Source organism: Falco peregrinus, chromosome 10, assembly GCF_023634155.1.
Source record: "Falco peregrinus isolate bFalPer1 chromosome 10, bFalPer1.pri, whole genome shotgun sequence".
Lineage (NCBI taxonomy): Eukaryota > Metazoa > Chordata > Aves > Falconiformes > Falconidae > Falco > Falco peregrinus.
This window is the reverse complement of record NC_073730.1, coordinates 14,592,815-14,605,962: the sequence shown is the minus strand read 5'-3', so window position 1 is coordinate 14,605,962 and position 13,148 is coordinate 14,592,815. Positions and strand designations below refer to the sequence as shown.

At 39.6% G+C, this 13,148-nt stretch overlaps 1 protein-coding gene across 4 annotated transcripts in view; it reads right to left on the bottom strand.

Annotated features, from left to right (window-relative positions):
* Positions 1 to 13,148, bottom strand: part of PLPPR5 (phospholipid phosphatase related 5) — a 232,395-nt gene that overhangs the window by 17,751 nt on the left and 201,496 nt on the right. For all 4 annotated transcript variants that reach the window (XM_005237254.3, XM_055815099.1, XM_055815100.1 and 1 more), the window contains 2 exons: positions 6,386 to 6,518; positions 3,826 to 4,076 (listed from right to left, as the gene is read on the bottom strand). In XM_005237254.3, the coding sequence (XP_005237311.2) occupies positions 3,826 to 4,076; positions 6,386 to 6,518 (384 nt within the window). The remainder of the gene's footprint in view (positions 1 to 3,825; positions 4,077 to 6,385; positions 6,519 to 13,148) is intronic.

Sequence of the window (13,148 nt, the reverse complement as noted above, 5' to 3'; positions counted from 1 at the left end):
ATTATACGGCAGAATGCCAGGAGCAAGAACCTTGCAAAAAAGATGATCGCTGGCCCAACAAAAGCTCTGCAGAGGAAAAAATTGTCAGCTTTGCCTGCTAGCTCTGCCTGAGGCAGTAGCTGAGGCCAAAGTTTCACAGTACAAAGCAACAAAAGCAGCCTACAGACTTCAGGGCTATGTCAACTGCCAAGACATTAAACCTGCTCCTCTATCATTACACATCCAAAGCAAGTCTGAAATGTATGCAGTAACACCAAGTTCAAACACTACCCTATGGACAGGTTGGTTGCCAGCTGCGCTTGTCCAATGCAATAAGAAAGAAACAATGAAAAAGCAAAGTTTTATATAATGAACTAAAGTTTGTCTTGAACTACAACCAGCAATGACCAATCCCCTAAGTGCTGCAGCACCAAAGGTGATTAACAGTTGTCAAGTCTCACATTTATATCCATGGGAATAAATTGTCTAAATCTTTGCACATAACTTTGAAACCCTACCCACCCCCTAAAAAAAAAACAAAAACAGAAAGAAAGAAAGAAAGAAAGAAAAAAAAAAAAAAGACTCATGACTTCTCATTTCTGTGCCTCAGTTGTGGAAAAAAACCCAAGTATGTGCATACTTGGCTGCTTCAAAATATGCCTCTAATTGTCCAGGCTGTGTCAGCTTACACATATTAAAATGTGGCTTATACAATTATATTCTATTTAATAAACCTTCAGTGTTTGCCTTAACACCCATGGTATCAGATGCTGTTCCAGCTGAGAAAGGGTAAATTGCAATGTTGGTAAGAACTGAAAACAGATGCAGTGAATTTACTAACTCAACTCAAGCAAAAACAAACAAAAGATCTGACTTGAGCAGATACCTAAGGATAAATCTAGGTAGCAGCCAACTTGGTTAAAGATTTTGGAATAGATTTATAGTACTTCATTTTTAAGACTCTGGTACACTGGAAAAAAGAAACTTAAAAGTCTGAAGGTGAATGCATCCTTGAAAGTGTCTGTGTTTGGAGCAGGGTAGAGAAAGCGCCATAGTGCTGTGCTGCCATGCAACATTTCCACTGCTAAGTCTTTCTTGATAGGTACTCAGAGAAAGTAATGGAGGCAAACACTACAGAGAGGTCTAAATATTAGCAATACAATTGTTTGAAAAAGACTGTACTTTCAGCAGGAGGGGAATTCAGAGTTACCATAGCAGCCACCCACTCTCAAAAGAGGGGAGGGGGGAAAAAGGAAGACTCAAGAACTTAGATGAAAAAAGAAGCTATTGTTAACAAGACAATATGCACAGATGCTAGGTGATAAAGATGTGGCTGCACTTAAATGGAATGAGATAGGGGAATTATTAAATAAAGCATACACTTTGTTTTTAAATGGGTTGATCGGTGAAATCACACAAGTCTGTTGCTTAATTAGCCCCCTCTGAGACCAAGGACTCTGGATCAGCTTGTTGCCTGCTTATGTCTTTAAGCTGGTTTTGGTTTGCCCACAGCTGGCTCAAATATCCAGGGAGGATTCTGTAACGATCCCTCCCTTTCTCCCAAACATTTCAGTTAACTAAAAATAAAGCATATTTTGTATCAGAGATTATATGATCATGAAATACTAGCTGAGTAATATATGGAGATCTTTATGTCCATGCTCTCCATAACAGTTGTACCACAGCCCATACAAAGACTAGGCTACTGTTTAAATTTTCTACTCCAGTGAATAGTGATGAGAAAGTTATTAATCAGGGCCAGCTATCCTGATAAACATCATGACAGTGTAAGGACATGACCCCAAATATTGGAACACTGCACTTCTTTCTCTGGTGTGTAATAAACAGTACTTTTAGCTGCAACCATGCAACAGGATGAAAAAAAAAAAAAAAAAAAAAAAAGAAAAAGAAACCAAACCTGCCAACACTGCATCAAGGACCTAAATTGCAGTCTACAACTTAGTGGATACATCATAGCAATTCACTTTATTAGGCAGCCTATAAGAATTCAGAAATCCTGAGAGCAGTTTATAGTGCTTTAGTTAAATGATGACAGTGTCATGCATCATGCAGCAATACAGTAATGACACAGGATATATTAATTTCTGTGGTTACCAAAAGATTATAAAGTCATGAAACAGATCACAGCAGTTTTAGTTTTTAGTGTTGCTAACTGTATATCGATCACAGACACCATAAGGTTTGCATTAAGTATCCGTGCTCATGTCAAAAGCCATTGATGGTAGGTATTAGACCTTACTAATATCTACTTTTTTTGTTTTTAAAATGTATTAACACTATTTTCTTCCTGCTTTGCAGTAGCTGAACAGTTGGTTTCCTTTAGTTACTGTGACTCATGGCAACAGTGGAAATCCAACTTTACAGATGGATGAGAAAAATAGGAGCAATTAAAATGAAGAATGCTGAATATTTTCTAAAATAGCTTGTGCCAAATTTAGAGGTTTCAGTGAAGCAAAGCCTTAGCTATCTCCCCAAATAAAGGCAATACTATTAAGAGTCTTACACTTGCCTGAAGTTAGAATAGAACTTTATTGCTCATCTCCTATTTGCAGATACACTTGCCGTACTAAACAATGATCCACACCTCTTAGACATTGCTCACACGGAACTTTTAGTAAATGCTGTTGTCAGTGCTGCAGATTTTAAGCAACTGGTTCTAAATCCATATTCAGAAGCATGGAGTTGACACACTGTCTGTGGATGGGATTGGGATATTTGCCATGTTGGCAAGTATCAGTTTCCAGATCAATCAGGAGTCAAAAGTCAGCTCATTAAGTGTATGCTCAAAAGCAATACACACACACACACATATATACATGTGCATATCTGCACACATACATACACACATACACATATAGGCAGGCTACTGTTCAAATACTGAGGGAATAATACTGAGGGAATTTAAGGGATGACTCCTGACATGACCACAAGGGTACACACACGCACACTTGCCTAGTTTCCCACGGACACTGCAAAGGCAGCCCTGAGCCCATCCAAAGGGCTACAAAGGACTGTGATTACCAGCGCGGGTCGGACTACAACAATGTGCACTCCAAACTAAGCCAAGGGGTAGTGCACAGAGTTACTTGAGATTCGTTAGCCACTCTGCCGCTCATCTGCCCCACCACATTTCTCAAAGCCTCCAAAACAGCTCTGATGCTGGACAGTAAACACCAGTTTTTACCCCAGGCCTGTTCATTGCTCCCAGTATCAGAGAGGAGAGAGAGAGGAAGGGCTGGATTGTCTTGTAGCCCACTTCATTACAGAGTAAGAGCCAAACGGACTTTGCATGTGCACTGAGGTACCTACAAATACCAATTCCGATACCTAAAGACATGCACAGATCTCCGGCAGAGATCATTTACATATGCCCACTCTTCTGCTTCACCCCACCAAAGAATATGGCTGTGTGCAAGTCTACTAATCTGTACTGCGTTAAAATATGAAAGGAACCCACTACCAGTCACAGGCAATCACTACCCTTATTCTTTATCACCCAACAAAGCCTCCTCCCACATTCTCTGGAAATTGGGAAGAAGTAAAACAAAAATCTGGTTATCCCAAAACTATAACCCTTTTTGGACAATGTGCCCTCTGTCAGCATTGCCTGAGCTTTCAAGGCTCAGAGAACCACTACATGTGTAATTGTCAAAATTAAGTCCAATGAATCAAATTCTCAAAGGCCTCACAGTAACTCATAGAAGGTTTACATATATAAAAATCAGCCAATAGTTGTCTTATCTCGCCATTCCTCCCTCCTCCACTCACAGCATGAGCCATTTGCTCTCAAAAATACAGTGACATTAAATAGTACAATATACTTACAGCCAGATACATAGCTGCATATATGCTTAGTGCTGCTTCTTTGGATGGAAATGTCTTTCTGGCTTTCATGATAAGGTCTGGATTTCCAGTACAGGCATGTACGCTACTGATGAACTGTGTATATTGTTTACATCCAAGTGCTGTATAGTTGGGTTTACAAAGTGCAAGAAAATGTGGTGCAAGATTCCCTGTTACTACTTGTCCAGCATTTACAAAGATGTCCGTAGCAAACAGTCCAAATGCGTAAATTCCTAAAGAGGGAAACAAAGAGTTAAATTTCCTGACAATTTCTCTCCAGGGCAACATACTATAGTATTTATCAAAGTAATATACCAGCTCTTTGCATTTAAGGACATGAAAAACCTTCACATGTATTGTACCCTGAAGACTGTGACTCACGTTGCAGATGGTACTTCCCTATACATCTGCAGCAGCAAGACTGCAACGTACCTGCACACCTGATCTCTCTCCATCCTTCAGAGGAACACACTCATCTCTTATACAAATAGCCCAATTTCCTAGACCTCATAGCCGTGAATCTCCACTGTTCAGGGTGGACAGCTATACTGGTACCTGACTTTTGCCCAGAAAAAGTCAAACAGAAGTGACAGAGGCAACTTCTTTACCCTATAAATCTGTCTGAGAATGAAGGAAGTTTGGCTCTGATGGAGAAGTAACTTGAAAAGTCATTAACACATACTGGACAAACATTTTCTTTCCCTTCGCAGCTGTAAAGAAGCTGAAGTACTGAATAATTCAATATTGCCATGCACGAGTTGTCTTCATCTGCCTGCTACTGGGTACATCTCTAAGCATGGTGTATTAGTCATAATATCAACACAGTAAGCTAAAGATCTATATGTTTGAGGAGCTACTTATGCTAAAGACCTTTAATCAGACACATCAGCAAAGCATTAAGCACATGTACTTGTTCATCAGAATGGAAATGCATGTATCTGATTACTTAAAAGAAAACAGATTTCTGCTATTCTGAGGTCCCTTTCTATACTCTTGGAAGCAGGAAATGAGCTCTGGGAGGAAATGCAGACACAGCACCACGACTGGGAGGCACAGCTAGCAGGTATGTGTTCAAATTCTACCTGAGCTACAGATTTCCTCCTGTATTTCCATGGGCAAGTCACCTTACCTTCTTCATACTTCAACTCACTGTGAATATAGCATGAGTTCTGGCAGTTCCCAACTTCATGGGGTACCCCAAGGACTTTAATGGATATACACCACAGCAGACACGATCCCACAGAAACATGTGCATTTCTGAAGGTCAGGTTTATTCCTCAAAGCTAGAGGACTGAGGATGATTTCTGGGATGATTCCTGGCTGGTCAGCAATGTCACACTGATGTTAATCCACCCTGAGCTGCTAGACACCGGGAACAGTGGATTGTGCCTAGCTGGGTGGCTGCACAGAAGGGCCCTTTCAGCAAGCCCCGCGGGTGTGCACTGCCCCAACACAGGTGGCCACATCACTTTGCGTGAATATAATGGGTAGTGATGCCTCATCTGGTAGAACAGTGCAGAGGCCTCTGTTCATCCCTTCCTTCCCGATTCCTTTTTGCTTCTCTGAGCAAGGAGGGCCCACCAAGTGGTAGGGAAATGTGGGCACTGATTACACACAGAACAACTGGAGCAGGAGGAGCTCCTCATCATCACTCTCCACCTCCGCTGGAACTATGCAAGACAGTCTTGTTCTTAATGACTTCTAGCACTCCTGTGACAGCAAGCAATTATGCTCTTAGAAGGCTGGCACGCTGTTAAAACAAACACTGCAAATACAGACACAGCTGCACATGCCCTCCCTCCCCCTGCCACTGGGGCACACAGGAGGATTAGCTGCCCCAAGGCTTCGTTGCTCCAGCTGTTTCTCTTGGATACAACCATGAGTGAGAAGCAAACAACAGAACTAAGCCCTGCTGTAGCATCCCTGCACATATTAAAAAGCAGCACCTGGGAATATCCAATAGACATTTTGCATGGTGGTACTTCTCCTTCCAAACACATTTACAATGAACTAAGCAGAAAGGATGACATCTCATATCTACTGAAGTCAATGGGGGAGTTACAGCTGACTTCAGTGGAGCATGGATTTTGTATAGTTTTCTACTAAAGACTATAATACAATCACCAGGCTAAGAAAGTCCCTAAAAAGGGCTTGGCTTCAAATACAAATTTGTGTCCTAGTGCCTTGAACTTTGGCTGCTATGTGTGTGCATAACCAAAAGAAAAATATCAACTATAGTTATAGCACAAGGATACCTCCTTCCTCCACTGGACCCTATGCCCGGCCTGCTGGTTGTTTACCCCCTTGTGGTCTCAATTTTTTGTATTTTTACTGCTGTTTCTGCAACTGTTGTTTTTTTTTTTTTTATCCTAAATTCCAAGAAGCTTCATTTGCTACCCAAAAGGAGAGAACTCACTGCAACTGAGTTAAAACTACACATGAAATGTTGTACGGCTATCTGAATATTTTCCTCAGGTCAAAATTAAGACATAACTGATCACTCTCATCATTCAGAAAATGAAAGCAATAATTTTGCTCATACCAAGGAATCTGATGGTCCTGCGCACCAGTGGATTTATATAACAACAGTCTCCAGTTAATATTGTTTTTTCTTGGTTTTCAAAATCCTTTGTAGCTAACTGTAGACAAAACACTGCAGTTTCTCCAACGATAATCTTAGGGAAGGAGAAAAAAAGGGGAGAGAAATGGCACATCAGATTATAGCAAGTAAAATATATTAATATTACAGAGACAGCTATCTCATCTTAAGGAAACAAGACCACATTATTGAACCAAGTTCTGTATGTTAATCTTCTTATAAGGGAAATATTCTCTTTTAATGCAAATGAAGTAAAGCAAGCCTTTAAGTTATAAATTTCTATAACCAGGACTTGGAATTGACATAACATAACCTAGTTTTCAGGATGAGGGGAAAGAGAAATCTATTAGTTCAAGAACAACAGATCGCATAATGCACAAAACATGGACCAAATTAATGGCCTAATCCTGGAAAATTATGTTGAACATTTCAGTTCCCACACGGCTTTCACGGACACTCAGAACTTCACAGGGTTGAGCTCTAAATTCTGGACCATGGGGAGGGGGGAAAATCACAACAGAGCTCCTGTTCACATCAGGGGATTGGTTCGCCAGGAGGTACTTAACAAGGTTTGATTCATATTTTGCCAGCTAAGTTTATTAAGTCTGGCTTTAGCTTTGTTTCTCATGCTTGAGCAAAGTGTCACTACTGGTATTTTAACATCAAGCATGGCCTGTTTCACATTCATTACACCAAAATGAATGAAGTTCTAATGTCCACAGATTTTCACCATCCACAACGTGAATAAAGAAAGAAGAAAATCACAAGGTAAGAAAAATATAGGTTTTGAATGTAAAATATCCCCTTTAAGATTTGTATTTACCTGTACAGCAAAACATGATCTTTAATTCACTCACAACAATTATGGTTTAATAGCCAAAGCCAAGCCTTAAGCGTGTATCTATCTAAACCTACGATACTGAAGTTTTATGACAGGTAGCACAAGTATAATCAAAAAGAGTAGATCAGAAGGGTCAAATACTGACCACTATATTCCAGCTTTGATTCACTGTGGGACTTAAAGGCATGGCTCTTCCACCCCTTCTATATGAAAAGCAGTAAAGCTTATTGATAGGTACATCACACTTTGATGAACAGGAATGCAGACCACCAAAATTAACAGTCTTAACACTACACAAATACAAGAAATAATGCCATCAAATCTGATGCAGTGCCTAGATTTTTCTAAACCTTTGACCTAAGAGGAAATCATAAAACTTTTCATATATCACAATAGGTCTGAATAGTTCCGCACACAGCACTGGTTACAAACCAGCAAAAAAAGCCAAACAACCAACAAACCCCCACTATGGGTGATAGCTCATAAGCACAGTTTGTTGTCAACAGGAAGAATGCCATTAATGACCTTAGTTATTTGTAGATCAACAGAGTTGACTTTGGGCTAAATTGTGACACACAGAAAGGGAAAGTGCTTCTTATAAATAATGTGGCACAAATAACAAAAATAACTGTGGCAGCAAGCGTGTAAAAAGCAAAATTCAGTTTGTCACAGAAACAGTCATCATCTATTACTTTAGACTGGCTTCAGATCCTAGTGGAATTTTTAGATGAAACAGAAATCTCAATATCTGAACTAACGAATATTATCTCTCTACTTCGATGCAAGAATATTTTCAGCATAATGAAGTACAATTCCTTCATCTATAATTAACAAATGATTGGTACGTATACGAAACCTAACTCAACCTTGAATTCAAGGTAATAAAAATTATAACAACGGTAAGGAGAATTCAGCCCAGTGACCCCTACAGCTCTCATGAAAAAAACCCAAAAAGAACTGTTTTCGTATGATTCATAAAGGTGAGAACTGAAACACTACGATTTTTACTGTGAGTCACAGTAACTCCCTTCTTTCCTCTGGCATAACGAAACATCAAGGACATCATGAACACAGTCAGATTCTGCATTTTAACTGTTGGGTGGGGTTTTTTTTCCAAACTCAATATGTTTCAGCAAAATTATTGCAGATTTCCAAACTCCACAAAAAAGCAGAATCCAGCACAAAGGAAACATCTGTGATATACAGTGCTCAACCTTTTGCAAGAACACCAAGAGAAAGCGTGCCAGCAAGCTGAACTCCCCAGCTCTGAGCAGCCTCTGAATCTGCTGATCTAGGAATACAGGCTCTTCTTTTTGGTTGGTAGGGAAGCTGGGGTTAGCAAATGGGTGCTCATTCAGTTACAGGAAAGGAGATCCTCACTTCCAGCAGCCTGTCTTCAACAGCTGCATCTAGGTTCTTGCTGCTGGCAACAGTTTTTCCTTGCTACAGCTTCTGTCTTTGATGGCAACGTGGATGAAGAAAATCCTCTGCTCCAAGAATAGCAAGAAGCGGTGTTCTAAGTTCTTAGCTGAACAAAAATACTCTTGGAGCGAGTACATAGGTGCAAGGGTCATAACAATGCAGAACTCAGCTAAAGACAAAACTTTTGCTATAGTAGGCTTAGTGCTTTGCTCTCAGAAGTAGTCAGAGTGGGATAATGCCATTGAGCACAACAGGCATTCATCTCTGTGCTTCTGTGACTTTACTTTGATGGAATCCTTCCGGAATTTGGCAATAAGTATACGTTCTGCATTTTTCTGTACTGGCAACTCAGCTAAAGCTGTTCTCCTTCCTCTTTCCTTCAGCACAAGCACTGCTCACCTCAATAATCAGCCTACTGATGTTTCAGAAATGGAAGGAATATCTTTTTCAGTCTCAGTAAGTCCCAGGAGAGATTCTGTTTCCCAGTGCAATTCCCTCCCCTTCTCCTCTCTGGCACTACTGGCAACAATCAGCTCCACAAGGTAGAGGAAAGGGAGGGCGATCTCTCCTTCTTGCCTGTTACCAGAATTTGCATGTCTAGTATATTTCAGGAAGCAAAAATTTCTGTATTCACTCACTAGGAGGACCACCATCACCCATTCCACCATATGTGCAAGCTGCAACCAGTCAACAAATGACATTTGATGTAACAGAACTACTTGTGTACTTCTTGGCTAGAGTCTCAGGCAAAAAGGTTTTGGAATATTTAAAACTGGCAGTAGAGGATTGCAATGGAGAACGTGAAAGCTCCGACAACATAAACTTTTGGACAGAGCTACAAAAGTTCAGGTGTAAAAATACAATTTACAATGAAAAAAGTAAGGCTTAGAAGTAACTCCCACCTTATTCTGTCTAACAGGGTCATATTACTTTAGATTACTATACAGATTTCCTGAAGAATGATATATATTAAAATTCTTAGCTCACAGATATTTTAACAGCTGTTAAAAGCAGAGGCTATCCTTCCCTAAGGCTGAGGAAACCTTTTTGACACATAATTATAGCATGTAAAGTATAAAGGAAAAGAACAATTTTCAGCTGAAGACTAACACCATAAAGTACAGGCTTCCCAGTATTCTAAAGAACGTACGTGGTACATAACTGATACAAGAAGGAGCAAGACAAGAATGACCACCCTGCAGATATCAGCCTAAGCTCCAACAGCCAGTGATCAGACCCTTGTTCCACTGCAGTGTCCCTCTGTAACAGGGAAGGCCCTCAGTCCTGGTTCACAATATAAAGTGTAACAAACAATACAAAAAAATCACCCTATATAAAGATATTTAATATTAATACATACCTCATAACTAGCACTTAGGTAATCCTTTCTTTTTACGGAAGCATGGAAAAGAAATATTAACTCAGCAAAATCTAAATTACAGGAAAATTTCTCATAACCATCTCCATGGCAATTGTATCCTGTCAGCAATGTGACAATCCACCGGACAACCAGGAAAAGAGTTTAGGAGGGTTGAGATCTGTAATTAATATTTCTTCTTGTTTCACCTCTTAGCTCCTAATTAAATTATTAGCTCATTGATTTTCATGGTGTTTTTGTACTAGCAATATATTTATTGCCAACCACCCAATACCTGAACCTTTCCTTGTTTTCTGCACAGCATACAGTGCACATTCCCTACACAGAGTCCTTCCTCCCAAATAAGTTCAGTTTTTTTCTGTATTAGTCATTTTTCTGAATCCAGGCAAGCTGTTCCTAGTTTCAGCACTGCATCATGTCAATTTAGAAATCTAATTTGTCCTTCCCAAAATCATCCATCCAGTATATTCTTAACTTGGTTCTAAATTCTGAGCTCTTTTTCAACTTGAAATGTCAAACCTGACTGATTCCAAATATTAGAGCTAGAGCAGCTCTGACCTTGTTGATTTTCCAGTAAAGTGACTCCATAAACAAACTTCCCCTAGTGTCACATACAGTTTACAACAGCCAGCACATATATAAATAAATGGCCTTATACCTGCACTTCTGAAATACTAATGAGGTTTATTTTATGCACTACCTTCTCATATATGATGTAACTTCCTATAAAAAACCCAGGATTCAAGTTAGAATAAAACATTCATTTGGATGACAAGATATCTTAGGGTATATTAATGCATTTAAACAAGATAAATCCTGAAATTTAAGGTTGATGATCTCTACTTGGGATTAGGAAAGAAATTTCTGTGTACATATTTGTAGATCTTTCCAGTTAACACCTATTTTAAGGTATACAAACGCTCATGAAATATTTCATATGGGCTAGGGAACATGGTAGAATACATGATTCTCTCTCTGCCAGTTCTCAGGGTTATGCTGTAGCTACAGCAACTGCTCAGATAGATGAGTAACGCTGAAAAGCAGTTACTGCATTAAAAAGACCACTGAATATTCATCCATGTTCTGATCTTCTTGAGAAGTTCAGTTGACAATACTGTGCATTGTAATTTCTCATCTGACTTCTTTTCGTTCATTGTATTTCTCTCATTTAGGCAGGACTTGAACTGTAACCCAGGCTTCTGTGAGACCACCTTCAAGAAATAATATGGCAAGGGATTGTCCTTTTGGGGAATAAGCATCTCAGGCCGTCCACAGGTCTACTTTTCTCTAGAAGGAACTTCCTCACACTTTCTTATCAGGCAGGAAGGGAAGTTGGGAACTAGAGCTAAAAATCTTGGGGATGATCTCTGCACCTCTAGGCAAATTGTTACCATTTCAGTTGCATGGTCTCCCCACTCATTTCACTTAAAAGTTGCCACAAAGAGCGTGGAGTAGATTTCTTTTAAAAATATGGCTTCCATAGGCTTTGTTGTTGCTGCTCTTTGTATCCTCCTTCTTAACTTCTAGCAAGACCATGAGCTATTTCTGGCCTATTTCCCCTTTAAAAGTGCCATTAACATACCACAGCACATGGTGGTCTCTAGAGTTTGGGAAAATCTAGCAGCATAAACCTTGGTCTTTAGTGATGCTGTAGATAAGCTCCACTCTCTACTTTAATCTAAAATTACTGTGCTAGGTGACAGCCCTGGCAAGAAAAGCAGCAACAGTATTTCCAGCAGTAGCAATTTCAAGTTCATTATGCAGAGCTTTCCCTTGAGGCCATTTTCTTTATGTTTTTCTTGTTCTCATTGCTTCTTGCTTGCTTAAACTGACAGCAAATACCCTGGTTGATTTTCAGTGAAGTACATTTTCTATAGTAAAAAATGACCTGTAGTTTTGAGGAAAATGAAAAAATAAATCCTAGATAAATCTGTCTGCTATTGATTAAATACGATATATCCCCCCTTGCCTTCAGCATGGAGATATAGGACCATACTGCATAGCAGCTTCTGAAGGTCTGGAGAAGAGATGTGGAAAGGAAATTGCTTTTCTAGAGAAAGATGTGAGAAAAAAAAAAACCAAAAAAACCAACAAAACAACTCAGTCTTTTTTTTCCAGTAAACTTTGCTTTAAAAATATGTGCTTTCCATTTTTTGAGAAAAACCCAAAATTATAGAGTTCTTGCTATACATTTTGTCATGGCCATTTACAAAATTAAAATAGCAGTGTAAGATTATATATCTAATAGTCAAGCATCTGCTTCACTTATATCTCTGTAGCGCAGAATATGGCTATACGCTAAACACTAATGTTGCCTCTGACAGGGATAAATATTCGTCACTGCTCTTTGTAATACACTGTACATATAGTCAGTATGCAACAATGGTAAAGGTTGCTCACTTCATGAAGACTTCATTGCTATGTGAAAGCAAGAGGGACATAATAACCAAACATTTATAACCAGGGAGCTTCAAGTGAGGCCCATGAGCACATAATCATAGAGACATCGACAACTTCATCATTCACTGAATTATCTACATACATTACTTCACCATATGACAGAAAAAGAAAATTCAGTCTCTCTAAAAGCTTCCTTCCCTCCCATTCTTTTTCTTTTTTTTTTTTTTTCTCCTGAGCAATTGATCGTGTATGCAAATGACATATCCTCTACAGCATGTCGGCATCACCCAACAGGCAAAGCCTCTGCACAGCAGAGGGAATCACACAACGCTGAAACAAAAGTTCAGTTATATATATATATAAAAGATCATTTTGAGAAACAGTTACCAGGACTCTGGTATTCAGAGTGCAACTAAGAGAAGGGCCTTGTGCCATCACCACACAGGGCCAGAGGGCCAGACATGGCTATGACACCAGGTCCGTGACAGAAGCAGAGGGGCAAACAAGCAGCCCCTCAGGGTGCACCAGCCCTGCCAGGCTCTGCCTTGACGGGAATATTTGCTCCACATTCAGCCTGCTTTACCTACTGCACTTGGCATTACATTCCCTACTCATGTCTACTAAACCTTTACATCACTGTGAGATGAAAAGTATCCAGCTGCTCT